Source organism: Chlorocebus sabaeus, chromosome 24 (genome assembly GCF_047675955.1).
Source record: "Chlorocebus sabaeus isolate Y175 chromosome 24, mChlSab1.0.hap1, whole genome shotgun sequence".
NCBI classification, from domain to species: domain Eukaryota; kingdom Metazoa; phylum Chordata; class Mammalia; order Primates; family Cercopithecidae; genus Chlorocebus; species Chlorocebus sabaeus.
Window position 1 is genome coordinate 48,948,477 of NC_132927.1, and position 21,382 is coordinate 48,969,858.

A 21,382-nucleotide genomic window follows, 5' to 3' on the forward strand; every position below is an offset into this window, starting at 1 on the left:
AGCTTCAGAAAATGGCCCTCTGTGCGTCATGTGGCAACTAGGGCTCCATGGGAGAGTTTTCCCTAGATCTGGGGTGCAGCCTGGGTCGCAGTGTGTAAGACACAGGTCCCAGACAACCTCAGCCCAGCATCCCTAGAATAAACGGAGGCGGGTTTGCTCAAATTGCCCTCTCCACTTGGAAAGCCCATCCCCAATCCCAAATCACTGCTGTCAAAGTCTTATACATCCTTCAAGGTTCTGCTCCAATGCACCTCCTCATGAAGCCCTTCTACAGATGGTCTCCCTTCCTGTGTGCCTATGGGACCGCCTATCTGTGGTTCCATCCTGAGTTAAAGGCAACAGTATACATGCTATTCCCCTCAGTTGGCCAGTTGCTTCCACTGGGAAGTTCTAAAGTTGCTGTCAAGTTTTATCCTCCAAGTCTGTAGCCACATGAGACAGTGAGCTGTGTCCATCAAAATGGCTTGGATGACCACTCTGAACATGCACCTCGGTGGACACAGAGGGGCCAAGGGTTTGAGGAAAGCAGAAAGGGGAGACAACGGAGGGTGTGGGCCCCTGTACGACCCTCCTTAGCTCCTCCCAGCCCCGAGGGAGGCTCTCTGGAATTGTGTTTTCCCTCTCTGTTTTGGGTTGAGCCTGTGTTTAGTCCCTGGCGGGGATGGCATTATTTTCCTCAAGGTTTCAAGGGGGTTGGACAGCGTTTCATATTTCTCTGTTTGGCAAATAGTCAGTCCCCTGCCTCCCCTCCCAGGAATCAGGAATCCCAGAAATTAAAGCCGGAGGGACTCGGGTTTCTTTCTGAGGCAGGGCCGCTGCAGCAGATGCCAACTGGACCCAGGAAATAGCCAAGGGGTGGGGGGCACCAGGTCTTGAGTTTTCTGGTAGGCAAGGGAGGGTACAGCCATGGATAAAATGCCGTGGCACTGTAGAGGGCAGGTTTGGGCTCCCTGCCTGGAGCAGAATAATCTTTCTTTCAAAGCTGAGTTGGAGTGAGCAAGGACCAGCGGCAGCCATTCCACTCCATGCTGTGGGCACGTTTATCTCTGGGTAAAGGGGAGACAGAGCTTTCCATGCTGGAGAAGGGGATGGGAAGGAGCAAATCCCAGCAAAGGGAAGCAGGCCCAGCCCAGATGCCAGCAGAGAGGGAGCGGGAGCAGGAGGAGGGGATGGGAATGAGCCAGGCTTCAGCACAGAGGCTGGGAGATGGCAGGCGGGCGCTTGCGCGCAGAGCAGAACTGACACCTGGATCTCAGCTTGCTTCCCCCGGAGAACACTTTAATGAGGCTCACAGCTGTAATATCACAGAACGAGCGTTAACAATGCTGATTACCTGAAGTTTAGCCCGAACATTCCTAACCCACCCACCTTGGGGACACACTGTTGTTCTGGCCCTGCTAAAAGCGCTGATGGTTCAAAACATGGGCTGAGGCTTATGACGCAGATGTGACAGCAGAACACCAAGGCAGGCCTGGGTGGGGGCAGGTAGGGTAGTGTGTGCTGCAGGCTGCAGGGATGTCCAGGAATGGACAGAGTGTAACCTCCTGGTCATGATACCAATGTCCCTCTGCTCTTCTTAAGAGTAACCCAAGGGAGAAGCCCCAGGTGGAGATCAGACTCCCTTGGCAAAAGCCGGGAATGGGCTACGTCCATTTGTGCATGGCAGAGGGTCATGGGACTGAGGTGACTTCCCATCATCACTCTGCACAACCTCAGAAGACACCCCTGTGCCCTTCCCACCATCTAGCCCCAAAGATGGTTTCAAACTGTTGCATGTTTTTTGAAGCAGCAGAATCACCAATAGAAGACGCAGATCAAATTGGAGCTGTGCTGGTCACTGGTTTCAGTTGAAAGCTGGGGCTCAAGGCTCTAGGACTTCCTTCCACCCCTGTTCCTCGAGACCTCTGGGCATCCCCAAATCACTCCCAGAATCCTAGGCCTCTGCAGAATCTTCTTGGAAAACCACTATTCTAGAACAACATAAACCTCTGGCCTCATCGTGTCTGGTATTAAACCACGCCATTCCAAGGCACTGCATAGAAACACACTTTACCAGACACCCCAGAGGGCCCCTGACTCAGGCCAACTCTGGGGGCTGGAAGACAGGCGTGAGCATCTGCTGTGTGTACACCTCAATCTAATGGCCCCTTCCCCAAAACTGCCAAGTCTAGGGCTGATTTTATAGAAACTCTAGAAACTCACGCCTGTATCTATAAAGTCGAATGTCACCCAGTCAGATAAGACAAGATCTAGAACTTCTGATTCCTCTCTCAGTAGCCTTTCTGCCAACCCAGGGAGGGGAAACCATATTATATCTCTATCGCAACCCCACCCCTCAGACTCCCACTACTGCCGGGTGTTGAGCCACTCATCAACATCTTATCCCATGGTCCCTTCTTCCTAGGCCTCACCACCTCGCTCTACCACCATTCCAAGCCTTTGCCTCTCCCCAGGGAAAAAGCAGAGGAAGGCCGTTCTGCCCTGTGTTTGCTTGAACGTAACTTGGATCCCTCCAGTTTTCCCCGCTGATAGTTTGGATGTGTGTTCCCGCCAAATTCCGTGTTGAAATGTGATCCCACTGTCGGAGGTGAGGCCTAGTGGGAGGTGTTTGGGTCATGGAGGGGGGATCCCTCATGAATGGCTTTGTGCCCTCCCAGCGGTAAGTAATGACTGAGTTCTTGTTCTGTTGGTTCACACTAGAACTGATTGTTAAAAAGAGCCTAGGACCTCCCTCTGTCTCACTCCTTCCCTCGCCATGTGGCACACCTGCTCCTCCTCAACTGAAAGCTTCCTGAGGTCCTCACAAGAAGCTGGTGTTGGTGCCATGCTCCTTGTATTGCCTGCAGAACCTTGAGCCAAATAAACCTCTTTTCTTTACCAATTACCCAGCCTCAGGTATATCCTTTAGTAACGTAAAATAGACTAATACCCCCTCTCTCCTCCATCCCTCTGACTCGGCAATGTCAGTTTCTGGTCTGCGTTATAATAATTCACTTTCTCAGGCCCACCAGAACATGGCACGTTTACTGCCTTCTCAAAAGCCCTCTCTCAGAAATTGGTGGGATAAAACTGTCTTCGTCTGTTTGGGCTCCTGTAGCAAAGTGCCATAGATTGGGTGGCTTACCAACAATAAGCCAAATTTATTTCTCACAATTCTGGAGACTGGAAAGTCCAAGATCAAGGTGCCAGCAGATTCGGTGTCCAACAAGGGCCTGCCTCCTGATGGATAACCACCTTCTCCAGCTTCACATGGTGAAGGGGTAAGGGGTCTGTCCTGGGCTTCCTTTATAAGGGCACTAACGCCATTCATGTGGACTCTGCCCCTCATGACATAATCACCTCCCAAAGTCCCTGCTTCTAATACCGTCACCCTGAGGGTGGAGATTTCAACATATGGATTTTGGGGGATAACATTCATACCATAGCAGACCAGGATGCAATGCCGGGTTCCCTGGGGTTAAAGCAGAAACGTGCACAGCTCTCCATGCAGATGAAAGGCCTGAATGATGTGGGTGTCTGTGTAATCTGCTGCTGCCTGGACTTTGTTACATGAGCCTGAGTCCCCCCGATTGCTGAAATTAGCAGTTCAGCACTGCAGGTCCAGCTGTCACTTGAAACTGCTTTGGGTGAAGGCCTGGCCTTTCCCCTCTGGTCCCTGAATGCAGACATCTCTCCCACTGCAGAGATCGCTCAACAACCTGCTCAATGGCCCATGTCTGCGGCAACCATCAATGGCTCCTCTGCTGAAATAACGGCCCCACATTATGCTTAGAAAAGCAAAGGCTGAAGGCACACGGATGACTCATTAAAGAACAGTGCAGCACTCACTTAGGGGAGGAATAAGAAGTGACATGGTGTCTTCCCACTGCCATGCCCACCTGTGTCTTACCAAAATTCACAGTAGATTCCAACTAAAACTATGTTGACTGATTGAGACCAGGGAGCTCTTGTTCTAGTTCCCTCGATTTCCCCCTTGACCCCGTTCATCACATGTTGTATTATTAGCTGTCTGGTGCCTGCCTCCTTGGCAAGACTGTAAGCCTCATGAGAGGTGGAGCTTTGTCTTCTCTGCTGTAGCCCCACTACCTAGCATAGAGTAGAAGCCTTTATTTATCTATCTAAAATTTATTTTTGGAAGACTGACTCTTAACTTGCAGCCTCAGGAAACCAATTCCCGCATGGACCAGGAGTCCTATACCCAGAGGCTGTTCCTTGAAGGCTGTTGCTAAGCAGACTCTGGAGACTCTAGGGGAAGATATGTCCTCTGTGATGCCTCTTGCTCCTTGCCCAGGGCAGCCAACTCACTGCCTTTATGGAAGGCAGCTGAGAGGGAAGGAGCAATGACTCAGCTGGCTTCTAGACGGGTCCTGCACCAGAGGTCTCTCTCTCCCCCCAACAGTATTCCCCCACCTCTGCTGTGAGTCATCTCTGAGTCATCAACCTCCCTTGCCCCAGAAAATCTGGGGGGGTCCCTTCAGAATGCCCGAGGTTCTTCTCTGAGGGGTCTCCAGAAAATGAGCTGCTCTACTCCTGCAGCTGAAGCTCTCAGTTAAGGCCTGAAGCTATGCTGCCCGCTATGCCCATGAAAGCTGTCACTGTGGCTGTGGCTTCCCTGGTGCATTTATGACGTGGCCGGAAGCCCATCATCAGGCAGCAAGTGAGACCTGGAATTTGTTGCTCCAGGAGTCTCCTTGCAACCATGAAAACACTAGTGTTTCTCTGGAGCCTATGCACATGCATGTGTGTTTCTCTCTCTCTCACACAATGCAGTCCTACTGCACACCCCAACATGAAAGGCTCTACTCCTACAGGATCTCTACATTTGCAAGTGAAGTCCTAACTATTGGTAGGGAAAATAAGAGTTTCCAAGAGTTTTAAAGGCTTTTATTTGTTTACACATTCTCTAAATTGCAGACAAAAGATTCACTACGTGGGTAGTCAACATTGCTAACCAATCACAGAACAAGATACTAACCACAGCAAGGAAGGGGTAGGGGCTTGTGACTCAGTCTTTGAGAACGTGCGAGGGTTCCATGGGATATCGAGGGGTCCCAAAGACAAAGGCTGCTCGATCCCCACGTCATTCTTCATCCCATCAGCGACAGGTCTCCCTCCCAGAACCCTGTCAGGACAGGAGAAAAGGCAGCAAGAGAGGTGGGGCGGTCCTGGCACGTGGGCCACCAGTCTTCTGAATGAAGAGTGAGTCCCGGGTCTGCTTCCAATCTGTAGGTTCTCCTGGAGACTGTCACAATCTGGCAGCTCTCTGGGAAGTAACAGAACCAGCATGTCCCCTTAGGATGGCAGGAGATGTGGCACAGCCTCAATCTCCAACACTGAAACACAGAGAGCTTGATACGTCCCTTAGGGCAGAAACATCACAGCACTTCACATTAGGAGTCACGAAAGAGTGGGAACCTGACACACGTGGGAAGGGCACATCCCCAGAGGACAGAGGGCCAAGGCAGCACACACACCTACAGACAGAGACTGCAACCACATCACAGTAAGGAGGAGGACAGCTAACGGGGTGGGAGGTGGGAGCTTTTAGTTTGTCTGTTGCTGTCGTCGTTTTTAGAGAAACCAGGGTGGGCCAAATGGAGATACTGTCTCAAGACCATTACACACAACTTCCCAAATCTGTAGCCCTTTTCTGTAACCTCATGAAAGCTGTGTCAGACTCAGTCCTGGTCTGAAGTACCCAAGCAGTCCAAGGCAAAAACTCATCCACAAGAGGCAATGCGGTATTGGGTTTCAAGGATCAGTGGGGAGGGCCTTCAAAGGAGCAAAAAGGGAAACCCTCTTTCATAGGCATTTCTCTCGCTGGAGCCCAACTCCCTTGGTCATTCTTTTATGACTAAGAGTCTCAGAAGGAGTTGTGGGTGTGGGGTAAAAAAGACAAGCAAGCATGTTGGAATGATGGGGATAACATGTTGCAGTGGCTTCCCTCTCTGGTGCCCACACCTGGAAGAAGTGATCCCAGGTTTGCGTCGTATCTGCAGGTCTAGAGACATCAATGGAGGCAGTAATTGGAGATCTCAGTGCATTTCCAGGGTCCCCTTTCCAAAGGCAGTCTAAAGCAATGGAGGGGCAGTACATTCCTAAGGCTGTGAGATGCCCAGGGTCTCTATTCACCAGCTGAGAAAGGGCAATGAAGACTAAACACACCCCTTCTGCAAGTCCACACGCTCTCTGACTCAACCAGAGGGCATCCAAGGCCTGGTGGAGCCTGTGCAGGCCTGAGCTTCCTCGTGGAGCAGCGGGTAGGCAGCTCCTTCCCAGGGACCTCGTCGTCCTTCCTACCGCAGGAGCCACCTGTCAAAGCCCACCCGGAGGAATCCCAGTGTTCATAAATGGAGGTGCCCTCACCAAAGCCACTGGACCAGCCTGTCCGTGAGAAGAGACACAGAGGGATTTCAGCAACGAGAAGAAAACCAATTTCTTTCGGCTTCTTAGCAGAGATGTTCCATGTCTTGGCTATCAAAGAGAGAAACTGGGCTTAAAAATTGCCCTCACCTTGAACCCACTTGGCAAGGGGGAGCAGACCTGGTTGAGGTCTAGTTCTGGCTTTTGTGAATCGACCGTGTGACACAGACAGCACAGCATCAAGCCGGGAGGGCGCCTGATCAGACTGTGTTCTCAGACTGAGAGCGCACTCAAGGGCAGGCAGGAGATGGAGAATTCTCAGAGCTCAGCCGCTGGCTCTCGAGCTCCCAGGCTCATCCCTCAAGGAGCTGGGGGCCTGAGGGCTCAGGGTCCACCACTGGCTGCCTGGGGGCAGTGCTGCCAGTCTGGTGTGGAAAGGGTCCAAGTCAGAGGCCTTTGCCTCACCCCTTCCACCAGCAGGGCCATTCAGAGGAGCCTTGGCTCAAGAGAACCTTGCCCACAGGCTTTCAAGTAGGTGAGTGGACCAAACCCCTTCATGCTTTTCAGGCTCTCACGCACTTTAAAACCAGACTCACAGCCAAGCCTTGTGTCCCTGGCTACCTCCACAGAGATCACCAGAATTCCCCTCGCTGGGAGCCATGTGCCGTCTAGGGCCCCAGAGGAGCCTTCCCTCGGGCCAGCCCCACAGAGAAGCTACAGCTCTGAGCCGACATCCACACATGGACAGGTACATGCCTTCCCCCAAGACCAGGCATTTTGCTTGAAAGCGAGCTTGGTGTGGCTTCTTCAGGGAATAACTCAAAGCTGAAATCTGGCTGTGACATGTGTGGAGAAAAGGAAAGATGAAACAAATGGTTTATTCCTAATGCTGTCAACACAAACAACTGACAGTCTAAGCCAGCATGAAGCTAGGATCTGACAAGTACCTGGCCAAAGGTGAGCATGGAAGGTTTGCTGAAAAGCTCTCTGATGCTGGGTTTCATCCCTGCACACACCAGCAGTGCCAGACACGGGCATGGGGCAGCTGACCTTGCTGGGGTCTGGTGGAGTGTCCCCAGTCTGTGCATGAAGCCTCCCCCACCCCAGTAGTCCCCCTCTCTGCTTTCTCTAGCAGGGACAAGACCACTGTGGGGGTCATTTTCTGCCTCTGATCAGGCCCTACCAATTGCACCTCCCTGTCTTCCACCCCAAGAACCTGCAAGCAGCACTGGGGGCACTGGCTGCCCAACACACTCCAGCCCAGGTGCCTTCATCAGTTCACCAGTTTTAATGCTGAGGATGCTGCCATCCAAGGGCATCCAGTGCTTGGAAAAGCAGATTAAAGCAACTAGGCTGAGGTCATCTGTTTTCTTCCCCCGACCCCTCAACCTCCACAGGGTGGAAATCACGGGATGCCTCAACCTGTTTGTCTTCTACTGAGGAACACGCATCCTCAGCAGAGAAACCTACATATACATCTACCTTCCGTGGTAGCGCGATACTTGACCTATAGTCACGATTCCTTGGCAGCGCTTAATTTTATAGCTGAAAAGCAACTTGAAGGCTGGGCCAGGATGTGGCTTATTTTCCAGCCTCTACAGGACCTAGAGCATTGCCTTGCACATAGTCGATGCCCTGCCAAGGGTTTTAATTTAGCCAGTAACAGCCTGCCTTGCAATGATTCATGGCAGGCAAAAGATGGGTTCATCTTCCTTCAGAGGAAAAACCCCCAGAGTGGACAACCATGGCAGATGAGTGGGGGGCAGCTCGGATGGACTGTGTTCCCTTTCCCGGCCAGAGGAGCACAAGTGCCCCCTAAGCATCTGACCATTCATCGCAAAAGCAGGACCCATCTGCTTTCCCAAATGCCATGTGGACCAGATGCACTGGTGAGCCAGGGACGCCCTGCCTACCTACCCCGCCTCTCTCCAGCCACCTGCTCCCCACCTCCTCTGCTCTGAGATAATCGTTCTATATTTTCATGCTCTCGCTCACATATCAGGCAGTGTTTCTGTCCTTTTTTTTTTTTTTTTTTTTTTTTTCTAGTACCTAATTTAGGCCTCTTCAACTACATGTTGAAAATGTGCACGGGGTATATTTTCTTTTTCCTTTACACCACTGTTGCTTCCCACTTCCCACCTCCACCCCACTCCTTAGCATCTAGCATGGCAGAGGGAAGGGAGGAAACAGTGCAGGGAAGGGAGAGGGCAGGATGAGAATCGAGGTCTCAGTGGGGAGTAGACATGGAAGGGCAAACCAAGTCCATAAAAACCACAACCCCCATTCTAGCCATAAAAGCTCTGCATCCCTTTGATAGCAGAATTGAGACTTTTCAAGCCCCCAACTATTACCAAATGTCTCTCCTGAAAAGAAGCACAGGTGAACGAAGGGAAGAGAAGGAAAGCGGTCATGGAGCCAGTGGCTTTCCAAGCACAAGGCTCCCTTTGCAACCCCTGTGGCTGTGCAGGAGCTGAGAGCCAGAGGAGCGGGACTGGAGAAGATTTCAGAAAGACGCACCTTGCCTGGCAGCCCCTGGCTCTCCCTCTTGTCCTGGAGCAACATCAAAGTTTCCCTTTAGTTCATTAAGCAGAGTGTGTGTGTGTGCATGTGTGTGTGCCCACACGCACGCATGGGCATTCCTGTTCTCATCATCAATATTCATAACATTGAAATGAATAACAGAGATACAGAGAGGCAAGCAAATGAGCAAATGGGATGCAGTGAGTGAAAATATAACCTGGGCGTCTGTAGGGTTGTATTGCTGAGGGGATATACAGGCCCCAGGGGCTCGCGGGCCTCTCCCATTTCCTACAAGGTCCACTTACCTGCCCTCCCGTCCCCACCACGGCCGTGTTTATTTGCTAGACAGGGTTGGTGCCAGCCTCCAGGGCCATTTCGCTTGCTGCCTGGGCTAGAGGTCATGATGAGTAATTATATCTCTGTCCAAGAGGGTTCTGGCTGCCTGCCAGTCCTGGTTCCTGCCTTCCTCTGGCCTGCCCTGGGAAATGTCGCCATCAGCAAAATACTCCCTTCTCCTGGTGGAGCCAAAGAGGGGGAAACTGTGAAAGGTCCCTCTCTCAAGGCCACCTGCCCTGCGACCTGAAGCTGGCACTGGAGCAGAGAAAGGGAAGGAGTGGGGACAGAAGCTGGAGTCACCTCAGGACCCCCTTACAGGCAGGGCTCACTCAGAGCTCAGAGAGCCTGTTCCAGGAACCCACTCACTTCCAAGTCTTTCCCCTCATGCAGGGAGTTCCCTGCTCCTTCTGGAAAACCCCCTGGTAGGGAACTGGCAAGCCCGGACCCCTCCTCTTCAGAGTTTCCTGACAGCACTTCCTTTGGGCCTCTCTTCAAGCTGCCTGGGCTGCTCACACAGAGGGGGCGCCCGCCGCACAGCCAGGCCTCCCCGGGGACAGCTGCTGAGAGGCTCCAAGGCAGCTCCCACTCACTCTGCCTGGGAGGCTGTCCGTCCTCCCACATCCCGGGTGCCCAGCAGGCAGCACCCACATCTTCCTCTCCCCTCGTTTCCCCTGCCCCCCTCTCAGCTGTCCACTCACAGACCAGAGGGTCTCCAGCCTCCCTAGAAAGGCGTTCCCAGCTCTCCAAGACCCTCCACCAGCTGCCCAAAGGCACTGAACTAACCCCTCTGTCCTGTTGTTCCACACTCAGGGCTGGTGGCTGTGGCCTCTGGCAGAGAATCATAAGCAGACTCCCAAACCTTAGGAATGCTCAGAAATGGGGGCGGGAGCCCCAACCCCCAGACAGCTATGGAGCCCACCTTCTGGCCACGGACCAGTTAGACTCTACAGCAAGCTGGGCCTCAGGTAGGGAGACTCGTAGGCCTGAGGCAAATTAAAACATCTGTTCCCCACGACCACTATCCTTCCCTTTCACCTAGAATCCAAAAGCATGCTTTGGGGATGGGAGTAAGATTGCAAAAAAGGTAACACACAGCGGGGAGAGGAGGAGCTCTGTCCACTTTGCAGGGGGCAGAGGAGCAGGACTGGCCAGGCCTCCGCTTCCCTTCCCAGCTACTGGTGTCCTGGGCTTGGGGGACAGGGGCCTGGAGGCCTGACCCCTCTGGTAGCAGTGCCTGGAAATGCTTCACTCCCCAAGGCTGCAGGCATGATCCAGCCCTCCCTCACTGCCTTCTCTCTCCAGCTGGGTGAGGGGCCTGCTTTGCCCTCAGAAGCATCCCTGAAACCCCACACAACCAACAAGGGGCCTCAAAAAAGAGGGAGCTGAATTAGAGTTCAGAACTGGGCAGAGGTTTGGCCTTTTTAAAAAATAATAATAATAGTAATCTGCTGCCCAGGATCACAAGCCTCAGGAGAAAAAAAAAAAAAAAACAGAGTTTCAATCACTGTTCACTCCCACCTGCTGCCCTCCAGCTCCCTAGCTCCAGGATTTCTGCCTGAGGACATCCAGCTCTCTGCCTTGTTCCACCAGAGATCCTTGCCCCTCCCAAATGCCCTCCCACTCTCCCTTCCCGAGGCACCCCTGTCTCTCTTCCTCCCTAGGAATGGGAGCCTGCTAAAAGGGACACCAAGTCACCACTGCTACAAGGAGCCAGGCCTGGGACATGCGGCATCTTCCATGGGAGTGTGAGCGTGGCTCTGGCCAGGGCCAACTTCTCCACTGGGACCCCCTGAAGAGGGGCCAGGAGGGGCAGCCAGGGAGTGAGAAAAGAAGGGCCTGCTCCTGTCCCAGCACTTCCATAACAGGCTAAAAACCAGCCTGGGGGCCAGGGATGTGGTCCTCAGGGCCCGCCCTGGGCCATGGGGCAGCACAACGCCCCCCCACCTCCTCACACACAGACCCAAAGAGGAGACTATAAGTCCCTCTTTTTGAGCCCTGAGGCCTGAGGTTGCCAGCAACCTTTCTTCAGCGGCACAAAAGAGCGCAGGTCTCCTCCACTTGCTCCCAAAGGAAAAGTAATAACAATCATCTCATTTTTCTTCCTTAAAACATCAAAACTTTTAAGCGGAGTGTTGAAAGGAAGCGGGCTGTATTCAAAGCACGAAGACAAAAATGCACCATGAGTGTGTAACCCTCCAGGGTATCATGAAACCATCACTGTGAAACCCAAACCCTCCCCCAACTTCAAAACCTGTTATCTTCCCCAGCTCTGGAGGAATCTGGCCTCCTTCCCTCCCTTCCACCCACCCACGAGCTCTTCCCTGGTTCCAGTTGGCTGGGCTCAGCCTGCCTGGGCTTCCTACCTTGCCCTGGGGCAAGGACAGGAGCAGGGGAGCTTTGGGACCTGCTGGCTCCTGCTTCAGGGGCAATGAGTCAGTGAGGGGTTCTGAAGGAAAGCCAGAATGTCAATCTCCTAGCAGGAGCCCTGTTTCTATTTCCACATAATGTTGCCTGTGCTGGATTTGCTACAGGTCCCAAAAGCAGGGTTTCAAAAATGCCTGCAGGGAACAGGATTTCCACTTCCGGGTTGAATCCGGCGCCTCACCTCTCTGGTTTGCTGGAGCCACAATACAGAGGTCTCCCAGTAAAGTCCAGCAAAGGTCTCCTGGCTGTTCCCAGCATTTGAGCCGGGAGACAACCCCATCATTGTCCCCATTTGGTGACCTCTGCAGAAAATGACAGTAGCTACCATGGAGTAGGGACTATCATCGTGCCAGACCCGTGCCAGGATCTTTACCAACGTCACCTCGAATAACTGCAAAGACCATGCTGGATAGGCCATGTTTCCCCACCTTACAGACGTGTGAAATGAGGCTCAGAGAGGTGAAGTCATTGGCTCAAGGTCAGTCAGCTAGAAAGTGGCAGTGTTGGTCAGAAAGTGAGCATTACCCATGAACTGAAACGAATCATAGCCCTCTCTAAAAGTCACCTTTCCATTCTCAACTGCATTCATCTTATAGAAGGGAGTATCCTGAGCACCTTCATTTTAAAGTCCCCAACCCCATGTACATCCCTCACCTCCACCCCACAGCCCATGCAAGTCATGATTTCCTTGGTCACAGCTTTTGCCAGGACCCTGACCATGGGCAGCCCGGCCCTGGCAATATAAACTCCCTTTGGTCACAAGGGAGATATGAAGAAGACATCTAACATTGGCTAATGCACACAAGAAGGTGGACATGGAAAATATCTGGCGTTCTTCCCAGACAAGGATGGCTCTGCAGTGCTTGTTTATGTAGCAAAACTCTCAATCTCGCTCTGGAATAGTCAGGGCAAGTGTTACTATCTCCATTTTCCAGGTGGGCAAATTGAGGTTCAGGGAGGTTAGGTGACTTGCCCAGTGTCACATAGCTACTCCATGGCAGAGGCAACACAAAAACTCTGATCCTTCACAGGCATCTTGTGATTCTAGCTCAGAGAATGATTCTAGCTCATTCTCTGGGGTTCAAAAAAAAAAAAAAAAGAAAGAAACCAATTTAACGTTTAACAACCCTGTCCTCTTTTCAACACAGAGGTGATAAATGTGACCATGGAGACTTTTGTCTGCTTGCAGTACCCTGACAGTGCCAGCCCACAAGTTGGCTTGCTATCCCTGCTTTCCAGATGGGGAAACTGAGGCCTCCAAAGATGAAGAATGGGTTGGCCCCATTCTGCAGGGAGTAATGAAGCAGAGAGGGAAATTCCAGGGCCATCCTAATGTCACTACAGACCCCTGACCCTCACCACTGCAGGCAAGTTCCAGTGCCCTGCCTTGGCCTGGGAGACCCAGCTCAGGCTCAGCTTGTGTGGGCAAAGCAGACGTGGGGCTGAGAGAAAACAGGGGTGCCCTATCGCCTGCACTTCTGTGGAAAACAAATTTACACATACTCCGAAGAGGACGTGTCAAGTTGTAGAGCCATAATTTGGGGTTTCAGACTTGCTTTTTAAGTTTTTAAGCTATTGTGGCATTTAGGAACATTTGGGGAATTTTTTTTCTCTAAATTTAAATTTAAATGACTCTCAAAACCAATTATTAGCCTTTGGAGACAGCCTGCTTTGAGTTTTGTGGGAAGAGAGAGAGCTGGAGTAGTCAGGAGAGAAAATGTGCCCCTCTGATGGAATGTCACCCTCCCTATCCCTCCCTGGGCCTTCAGGATTCAGACGAGCTCACCGACCAGCAGGCGGAAGGAAATTACTTATGAGGAAGATGAAAATTCCATTCGGACAGGGGCCCTTTAAATGAGACCATTATGTATGTGTGTGAGTCACTCTGAGGCCACAGGCCCCTGCAGGAGAGTGACCCCCATCGCTTGCCACAGGTCACTCTGCAGAAGCGTGGGGGAGACCCACACTGCTTGGTTTCATGCCAGGCTGCCCTGGGTCCACTGGCCAAGAGCAATTAGCCTGGAGAGGAGCACTCCTGCTGAGGGACAGCACAAATACTGCAGCCGGGCAGAAGTGGCCCAACTAGCCCGAGTCTCCGGGAGCTTCCTCAGGAGCTTAAGAACTAAAAATAACCTGGGCCTTTGTTGTGAGCAGCCGGACCACAGAGATGGAGCTGATTTCAGAGAAGCCAAGCATGCGCGAGGGTTCCGCTCACCGAGACCTGCCCTTCGGGCAAATGATTTTTCCAGAAATATGTCAGTTATTGTGCTGCTGCTGTGATTCAAAGTCAGCCCAATCCGCTCCAGCCCTCGGGGCTATCTTCCAACACACAGAGTTCTCGGAAGCTCGGCCTCCCCACCTCTTTCTTCTAGACACTTTTTTTTTTTGAAAACAAGAGTCCTGCACGTTTGGGGAGCTTAGGAGACAAGAGCAACCCCCGCACTGAGAGTTCTAAAATGTGGCCACCCTGGTCGTGAATGATGACCACCTCACCCTAATTATTTGTTTAGATAACAATCTTCTCCTTCCCCCATTTTAAAATTCCCAGTCAGGTCTCAGTAGACAATAGCGAACATACACTACGTGGAAGGAAGAAATTACTTAGGAAAAGGAATTCAGAGCGTGGCATCAATACTGAAGGTTTCTCAAAGCTGCAGCCCCCTGTATCCAGCATTCAGACACATGATTGAGCAGCCTTCACTCCCCTTCCTGGTTCTTGAGTCCCACCAGGGGAAGCTGAACCAGTTCTCCAGACCCAGGTGGGCTGAGAGGCAGAGGCTTGACCGTCTTCCTCTGTCCATAGGCTGTGGCTGGTCTCACCTAAAGGATGTCCCAGCTCTAAGGTCAAGGACCCAGCCTGGCCGCTTGCAAAGTCTCTCCCGATGGATAACAAGTACTGACTGGCTATCACGGGGCCTTGGCACCATTTCCGCAATGCTTCCTCCCATGTCTCAGCGCCTCTCCCTCCCTCCCCGCCCCCATCTAGTAACTAGACGCAGTGGATCAAGACCAGGCTGGCTGTGGATGCCACTGCTGAGGTTCTAGAAGGCAACTCTTTGTCTCCACAGACACCAAGGAACAAGAAGGGGTTGCAAGACCCCAAGTCTAGAAGTTTCCAGTGAGGCTTGCCATAAACAACAACTTCTCCACAGCCCTTTATTCCTCCGGTGAGAATTTCAGGATGAGCCTAAGCTGGAGGGGGCGGGGGCTGTGCGAAGATTTCTTGGAACACAATAGATAAAAAACACCACACTACACACAAGTGATGGATGAGTGGTCAGGAAATGGCTTCCCTTAAAATGGGAACCAATGAGAGGGCCTCGGTGCTAGGGCAAAAGTGAAAGGGGTTCCACAGGGCTAGGGCCGGCGGTGTTCTTCCGAAGTGCAACTTCCTTCCGGTAGAAACAAGGAGGTGCTGGCTGAAGTTCCGCACATATCGAGGGTGGTCAGGAGATGCCTCGCCCTCTTGGTTCCATGTGTCCGTGCCCCTCTGGGACTATTTCTTTTCCTTACAGTTGGTCTGTCTGGATATGTAGGAAGAGGGCGCGTTCTGGTTTGAGCTGGGCTCTGCTTTAGCCTCTCCAGCAGCAAGTCACATTCTGTGACCTAGGGCCCTAGGCCTGGCAGCCGAAGGCTGAGGCTTTCTCTTTGAGCAGTTCCCAGCATAAGTGGCAGCTCCAGCTTCCTGCAAGAAATGAGATGGCTTTAGTAGCAGCCCCTCTGCTAACTCTGGAGCCCCACCCCAGTGCCCCTAACTTCTTGTAAACCCTGTTTCCTTTGAACTTTGGCAATGCAGAAACCAAGTCCCAGGCCTGAAAACGTGCCGGAGTCTGTGGCTCAGCAGAAAGCAGGTGCTCAGAGGAGATGGGCTCAACTCTTATCAAGACCCTCACTCCCTGGTCATGCCTCCAAACTAGTGTCGCCAGGCCTGGGCTAGTTCCCCTGGAAGCTCACACCTCCCCAGCATCTCCATTGCATGTCTGGGAAAAACCTCCTCGGCCCTCAAGTTGAAATTTCAGCTGCTTGGACTGTGCCTCAGTTTCCTCATCTGTAAAATGGCAGTTGTCGTACCTACCTTGTGGGGTTGTGACGATTAAATGAGACAAGACATGGACATGTAAAGCCCTTAGCACAGGCCTGTACTATGGTGAGAGCTCAGTAAGTGCTAGCATTGGTAGTATCTGCTGCTGTTGTTACTGTTGACCTCATCATCATTACCTTCTGGGGGCTCAGCCACCGGGGGATTTAAACAGTACATGTGATAGCCACGGTCACAGTCATCGCAGAAGAGTAGCTGGTCCTGGTGGAACACAGAGCAAGCACAGAGGAGGAGAGATTCCGTTATTTGGGGCCAATGTCTGGCCCCTACTTACCCAGCAGCCTTATTTCCACATCGGCCTCACTGGATCCCCTTTCCAGGTCCCACATGGAGTCCTCACTGTCCCCTGAACATGCCTGTGCTTTTCCCACACCTAGAGTTTCCCCCTCTACCTCCCAGCCTATATAAATCCTACACCTATTTTAGGGTTCTGCTCAACTCATACCTCCTCCAAGAAGCCTTCTGTGACTACCACCTCGCATCCAAATTTAAAAGGATTCCTTATTCTTCTGAACTTCCAGAGCCAATAGCTCTGCTTCCAAAGGGCAGAAAATGTCTCTATTGTCCATGACTTTATATATTTGAAGATCTTAATTGAATTCTTCTGGATTCCACTCCCTCCATCTGTGAAATGGGCAACAGCTGTACTGGGATGAACCTCAGAACCTCTTCAGGGTTTCATTAGAATGTAGAAAAATGCAAGTAGCGCCATCCCTTGGCTTCCAGAAGCTTCCTCACTGTCTGGAGGCTGGAGCCCAGGTGAGAACAGGCCCCCCAGGATTGTGGTTAACTTCAAAGGACACAGGTCATATCTTTGCACCTATGGCTACTTCTGCCTAGAGGCTCTCCCAGACCCCTGACCCTTTCTCTGCATGTCCATTCCCTGCCTGCCCTTCAAGTACATCTTCTTCAAGCACTTCTTTTCCACAAAGACTTTGCTAATCTACCTCAACTGGAAGTTCTCTCTTCCCTCCTGCAGAGCCCCGTGGTACTTTCCCTTCTTGTGACATTTAAATGCATTTTCCTTTATGTTACATGCCTGGCATGTGGTAGACATCTAATCACGCTTGTTTTCTTGGTCGGGCACTGTGGCTCATGCCTGTAATCCCAGCACTTAGGGAGGCCAAGGTGGGTGGTTCACTTGAGGTCAGAAGTTCAAGACCAGCCTGGCCAACATGGTGAAACCCCATCTCTACTAAAAATACAAAAATCAGCTGGGCATGGTGGCGTGCATCTGTAATCCCAGCTACTCAGGAGGCTGAGGCAGGAGAATCTCTTGAACCCGGGAGGTAGAAGTTGCAGTGAGCCAAGACTGCACCACTGCACTCCAGCCTAGGCAACTGAGTGAGACTCTGTCTCAAAAAAAAAAAAAAAAATACATCTACATGTTTGTTTTCTTGAATAATTAATTTGGAACATGCCTCTTTTTTCCACCCTTTATACTCTTTATGGACTATAAGGCCCTTGGGGGAAAATCTTGTTTTCTTCATCACTGCATCCACTGTAGTGACTTCCTTGCATACAGGAGCTACTCAGAAACTGTTTGTGATCTGGCCCCACCCCCTAGTTTCCGCCCTGTTCTATTTGGTGATTTTTGAAACTGTTTGGATGGCTTATAAGACTTTTTCAACATAAAGTTTTTAATCAAATCTCACCTTGGCTCCCACCAGTGCAGAAATCCTGGATAAAATTAGATATAGCAGTTGGAATCCCCAGGGAGCCAGCAAGGAGGGCTTTTTTTGTCATGCTAAAATCCATCAGTGGGGCAACAGGAGAGCTTTTGAAGAGTTATCAACAGGGCAATGATATGATCAGATTGCAGTTTAGAAAGATCTTACTAGCTGCTATGTAAGAGTAGATACCCAGTGGGAGAGAGGTTCATTCAAGAGGCCAGGGGACCAGTTAGGAAGCTGCTATAGCTATCCAGATGCATGATGATTGTGGCCTGAATTACGACTGTGGCATGGAGAAAGAAATAGGTCTTGCTCCCATTTAAGCATCATTGATTAGATGGGGAGAGTGATAGGGAAGAAGCCAAGGATGCCCTCTGGGTTGTGGCTTGGTCAGCAAGCCTGATGATACAGTCACCCATTGGGACATGGGAGGAAGAGCAGACTCATGGGAGGGAGAGGGCACCTCAGCTATAGACATGTTCTGCAGATAGGGATGACCTGGAGGCTGTTGAAGAGAGCAGGAGAGAAGTCTGGGTGTGAGATATGGATTTGGGAGTCATTGTAACTAGATGGCAAATGAAGGTCCTACGAGAGGAAGCCTGGAATGTGTGAAAGCAAATGTCTTTGAACTTGTCTTCATGGAGAAGTGTCCATGAACCCCTTGAAATGATACATACAATTTTGTACATAGGTAGAAAGTACATGTTTCTATGGAAAGAGTAAATTCATAGCTTTCATTGAATTATCTGAAAGATCAAGGACCCAAAAGAGTTTAAGATCAAGGACCCAAAAGAATTTACTGAGAAGAAGGTCAAGAATAGACACTTGGGGTACTCCAACTTTACAGGGTAGACAGAGAAAAAAAGACTGAGAAGGAACAGTCAGAGAGGTAGGATGAAGACGAGCACACTGTAGTTTATGCCAAAAAAGTTACATCATTATTGTAGAACCAGAATAAGCTACAGGACAATTTGATTTAGGGATAATAGGATAATACAAGGAGAAACAAGTTAGGATGGGGACAGAAAACAGACAGGACTTGTCAGAAACAGTGTTATTAATGCCTTAAAAACAGCAATAACCCCTACTATAGCAGTTACATAGGAAATACAAATAGGTAGAATATCCTGGATTACAATTTCCCAAAGGAAAACTGGGCACCTGAGAGTTTAAGTGCATTTTGCATGGGTTGACCATTGTCTAGCACCATATTCTCTTCTCTTCCACCACCAAGAACCCCCAGTTCATGCTAACTCTCACGACAAACACAATTTTAGTACCTCTCACTTCCAACTATCCAGGAACCAATTGGTGGCATAACCACACAGAGAGAAACTATTCCAAATGACTATAAAACAATTAATCTGACAATACATCCTTAGTAGGACATAACTTAAGGTCATAAATAAATGCAAATATGCATATATATGGGTGTGTGTGTAATGTTCAGCAATTATATTATTGGTTTAAATATTGGAATCAATATTCTGAGACCGCTTTATGTGCATCAAATGAGTAATTATGTTGGTATCATTGAAAAGCAAGATTTTGTAACATGGTTGAAAGAAAATAGAAATGTAGGCCAATGAAGTTAAGTCAAAACTCAATAGTTGGTTCTAAGTATGAACTGGATGCATCAGTATAAATTCATGGTGTAGTTTATCTTTAAAACAAGCAAAAAATATTTTCTACCTCTGTCCACAGAAAGTGTGCCAAAACAATGACTAACAGCAAAATTAGCACCTCTAGCACCCACATTATGTTCTCTAAAGACCATTGCCCACTAAAAGGAACTAGGAGTCCCGGGAGAAATAGGTGATTCCAGGTCTGGAGCATAAAATGTATAAATATATTTAGATATTACAAAGTAAGAAAGCTATCAAATACTATTAGAAGTATGTCAAAAGGACTCAGGATCCTACCTGAATATGCTACCACTGGTCAAAGATGGGATAATTTTACCTATAATGGATTACAACAAATAAAATATGTTTAAAATCTTCAGTTCATGAACATATTTTTTAAAACCTTAGTCACCTTCAGAAGATGCTAGAGAAACATAACACTATATTTTTATTTATTTATTTGAAATAATTTTAAACTTAGACAAAAGTACAGAAATTGTGCCGAGAATTGTACTCAGTGTACCCTAATATTAGCATCTTATATTACTATAGCAGAATTATGAAAAACAGAAAATTATCATTGGTGTAATACTATTAACTAATCTATAGACTTTATTTGAATTTCTCCAGTTTTCCCACCTATGTCTCTTTTTTGTTTGTTTGTTTGTTTTGAGACAGAGTCTCACTCTGTTGCCCAAGCTGGAGTACAGTAGCATGATCTCAGTTCACTGCAGCCTCCGTCTTCCAGGCTCAAGCAATTCTCCTGCCTCAGCCTCCCGAGTAGCTGGGATTACAGGCATGTGTCACCATGCCTGGCTAATTTTTGTATTTTTAGTAGAGACAGGGTTTCCCCATGTTGGCCAGGCTGTTCTCAAACTCCTGACCTCAGGTAATCCACCCACCTCAGCCTCCCAAAGTGCTGGGATTACAGACATGAGCCACCATGCCAAGCCCCCCACCTATGTCTCTTTCCCCAGGATCCAATCCAAGACCCCTTATTGCATTTAATTGTTGTGTTTTCTTAGTATCCTTCAATCTGTGACAGTTCCTCAGTTTCTTTGTCTTTCATGAGCTTGACACTTTCAAAAAGTCCAAGCCAGTGATTTTGTAAATGTCACTCAATTTCAGTTGGATCTTTTCTCATGAGAAGATCCACATATGCATGCATTTTTGAGCAAGAATACCACTAAAGTAATGTTGCACCCTTCTCGGCGCATCGTATCGGGGTAATTGAGGCCAGTATGTCTTATTACTTGTAATGTTATCTGTGATTATATAGTTAAGGTAGTGTCTGCTGTTTATTTTCCACTGTAAAGTTACTGTTTTTCCCTTTGTAATATACTACTAAGCAATCTTGTTGGAGAGATACTTGGAGATTATCTCCTCAACAAGAGAAATAGGATATTTGAGATTATGCAAATACCCTATTTCTCATCATATTTTTGCCCACTAATTTTAGCATCAATTGACAGTTCTTGCATAACTGTGAAGTGTTCCCAATGATTATTTCCCCTTTCCCTCTACATTTATTCACTGGAATTCTGCTCTAAGGAAGAGCTTACCTTCTCTGTTTACTTATTTATTCAATTTTTACATTAGTATAGATATTTATTTTTTCTTTAGGTTATAACCTAATAATATCATTTTTTTTAAGCTAAAGTTTTCCTAGATTTGGCCATTAAGGGTTCCTTCAAGTTGCTTCCTGTGTCCTCTAGACACATGAAAATACCCTTTCATTTTTTAAACACTTCCTTACTTTCTGACACCACATAATATTCCAGGCTCATCTGGCATATTTTACATCCCAGCCCTGGAATCAGCCATTTCTCTAAGGATCCATGGTTCTTTTCATGAGAGAATGGTGTTTAGAAACCAATTTCTTGATGCCATGTGTCTTCATTGCTTCTGTGTTGTCATTGCTTCTAGGCCCTCCCAGCCAACACAGGTAGGAAATAAATGTATGTGTAGGTACACATGCATACATCTCTACTTATTTCTGTCTATTAATATGTGTGTACACATATGGCTAGATATAGATATAATATGTATAAACTATATATAATACATTGTATGTAAAATCATGAGTTCATAGCGATACTCACTATTCCAAACCAATGCCTTCAATCTAGCCTTCCCCCCTTTATTTAGTTATTCTTTTTCTGACTTTGAGAAACTAGACTCTCATTAGTCACAATACACAGTTATTAGTTCAAATCTAGCATATGTGGTTTCAGAATTACTAATTCATATACCTATGAAAATAAATTAACTAGAGTACAGTATTTGTGGTACAGTTATTTCTGCCCTTAGCTTTACAACACACAGTCAAAATACTGTTTTCC

At 49.1% G+C, this 21,382-nt stretch overlaps 1 protein-coding gene and 1 long non-coding RNA gene across 2 annotated transcripts in view; both read right to left on the reverse strand.

Moving 5' to 3' along the window:
• Nucleotides 1-4,869: 4,869 nt before the first annotated feature.
• Nucleotides 4,870-13,777, reverse strand: LOC103229286 (uncharacterized). Its single transcript, XR_496002.3, has 2 exons — nt 9,189-13,777; nt 4,870-6,474 (listed from the first exon to the last, which is right to left on the reverse strand). It is a non-coding gene; the product is annotated as an uncharacterized lncRNA (long non-coding RNA).
• Nucleotides 13,778-14,635: 858 nt separating this feature from the next.
• The window catches only part of DPF3 (double PHD fingers 3), a 277,088-nt gene continuing 270,341 nt past the window's right edge, over nt 14,636-21,382 (reverse strand). Inside the window, exons 10-11 of the mRNA XM_037984208.2 lie at nt 15,862-15,943; nt 14,636-15,328 (exon numbers count right to left, since the gene is read on the reverse strand). Coding sequence (XP_037840136.1) covers nt 15,258-15,328; nt 15,862-15,943 — 153 coding nt within the window. The 3' untranslated portion in view covers nt 14,636-15,257. The remainder of the gene's footprint in view (nt 15,329-15,861; nt 15,944-21,382) is intronic.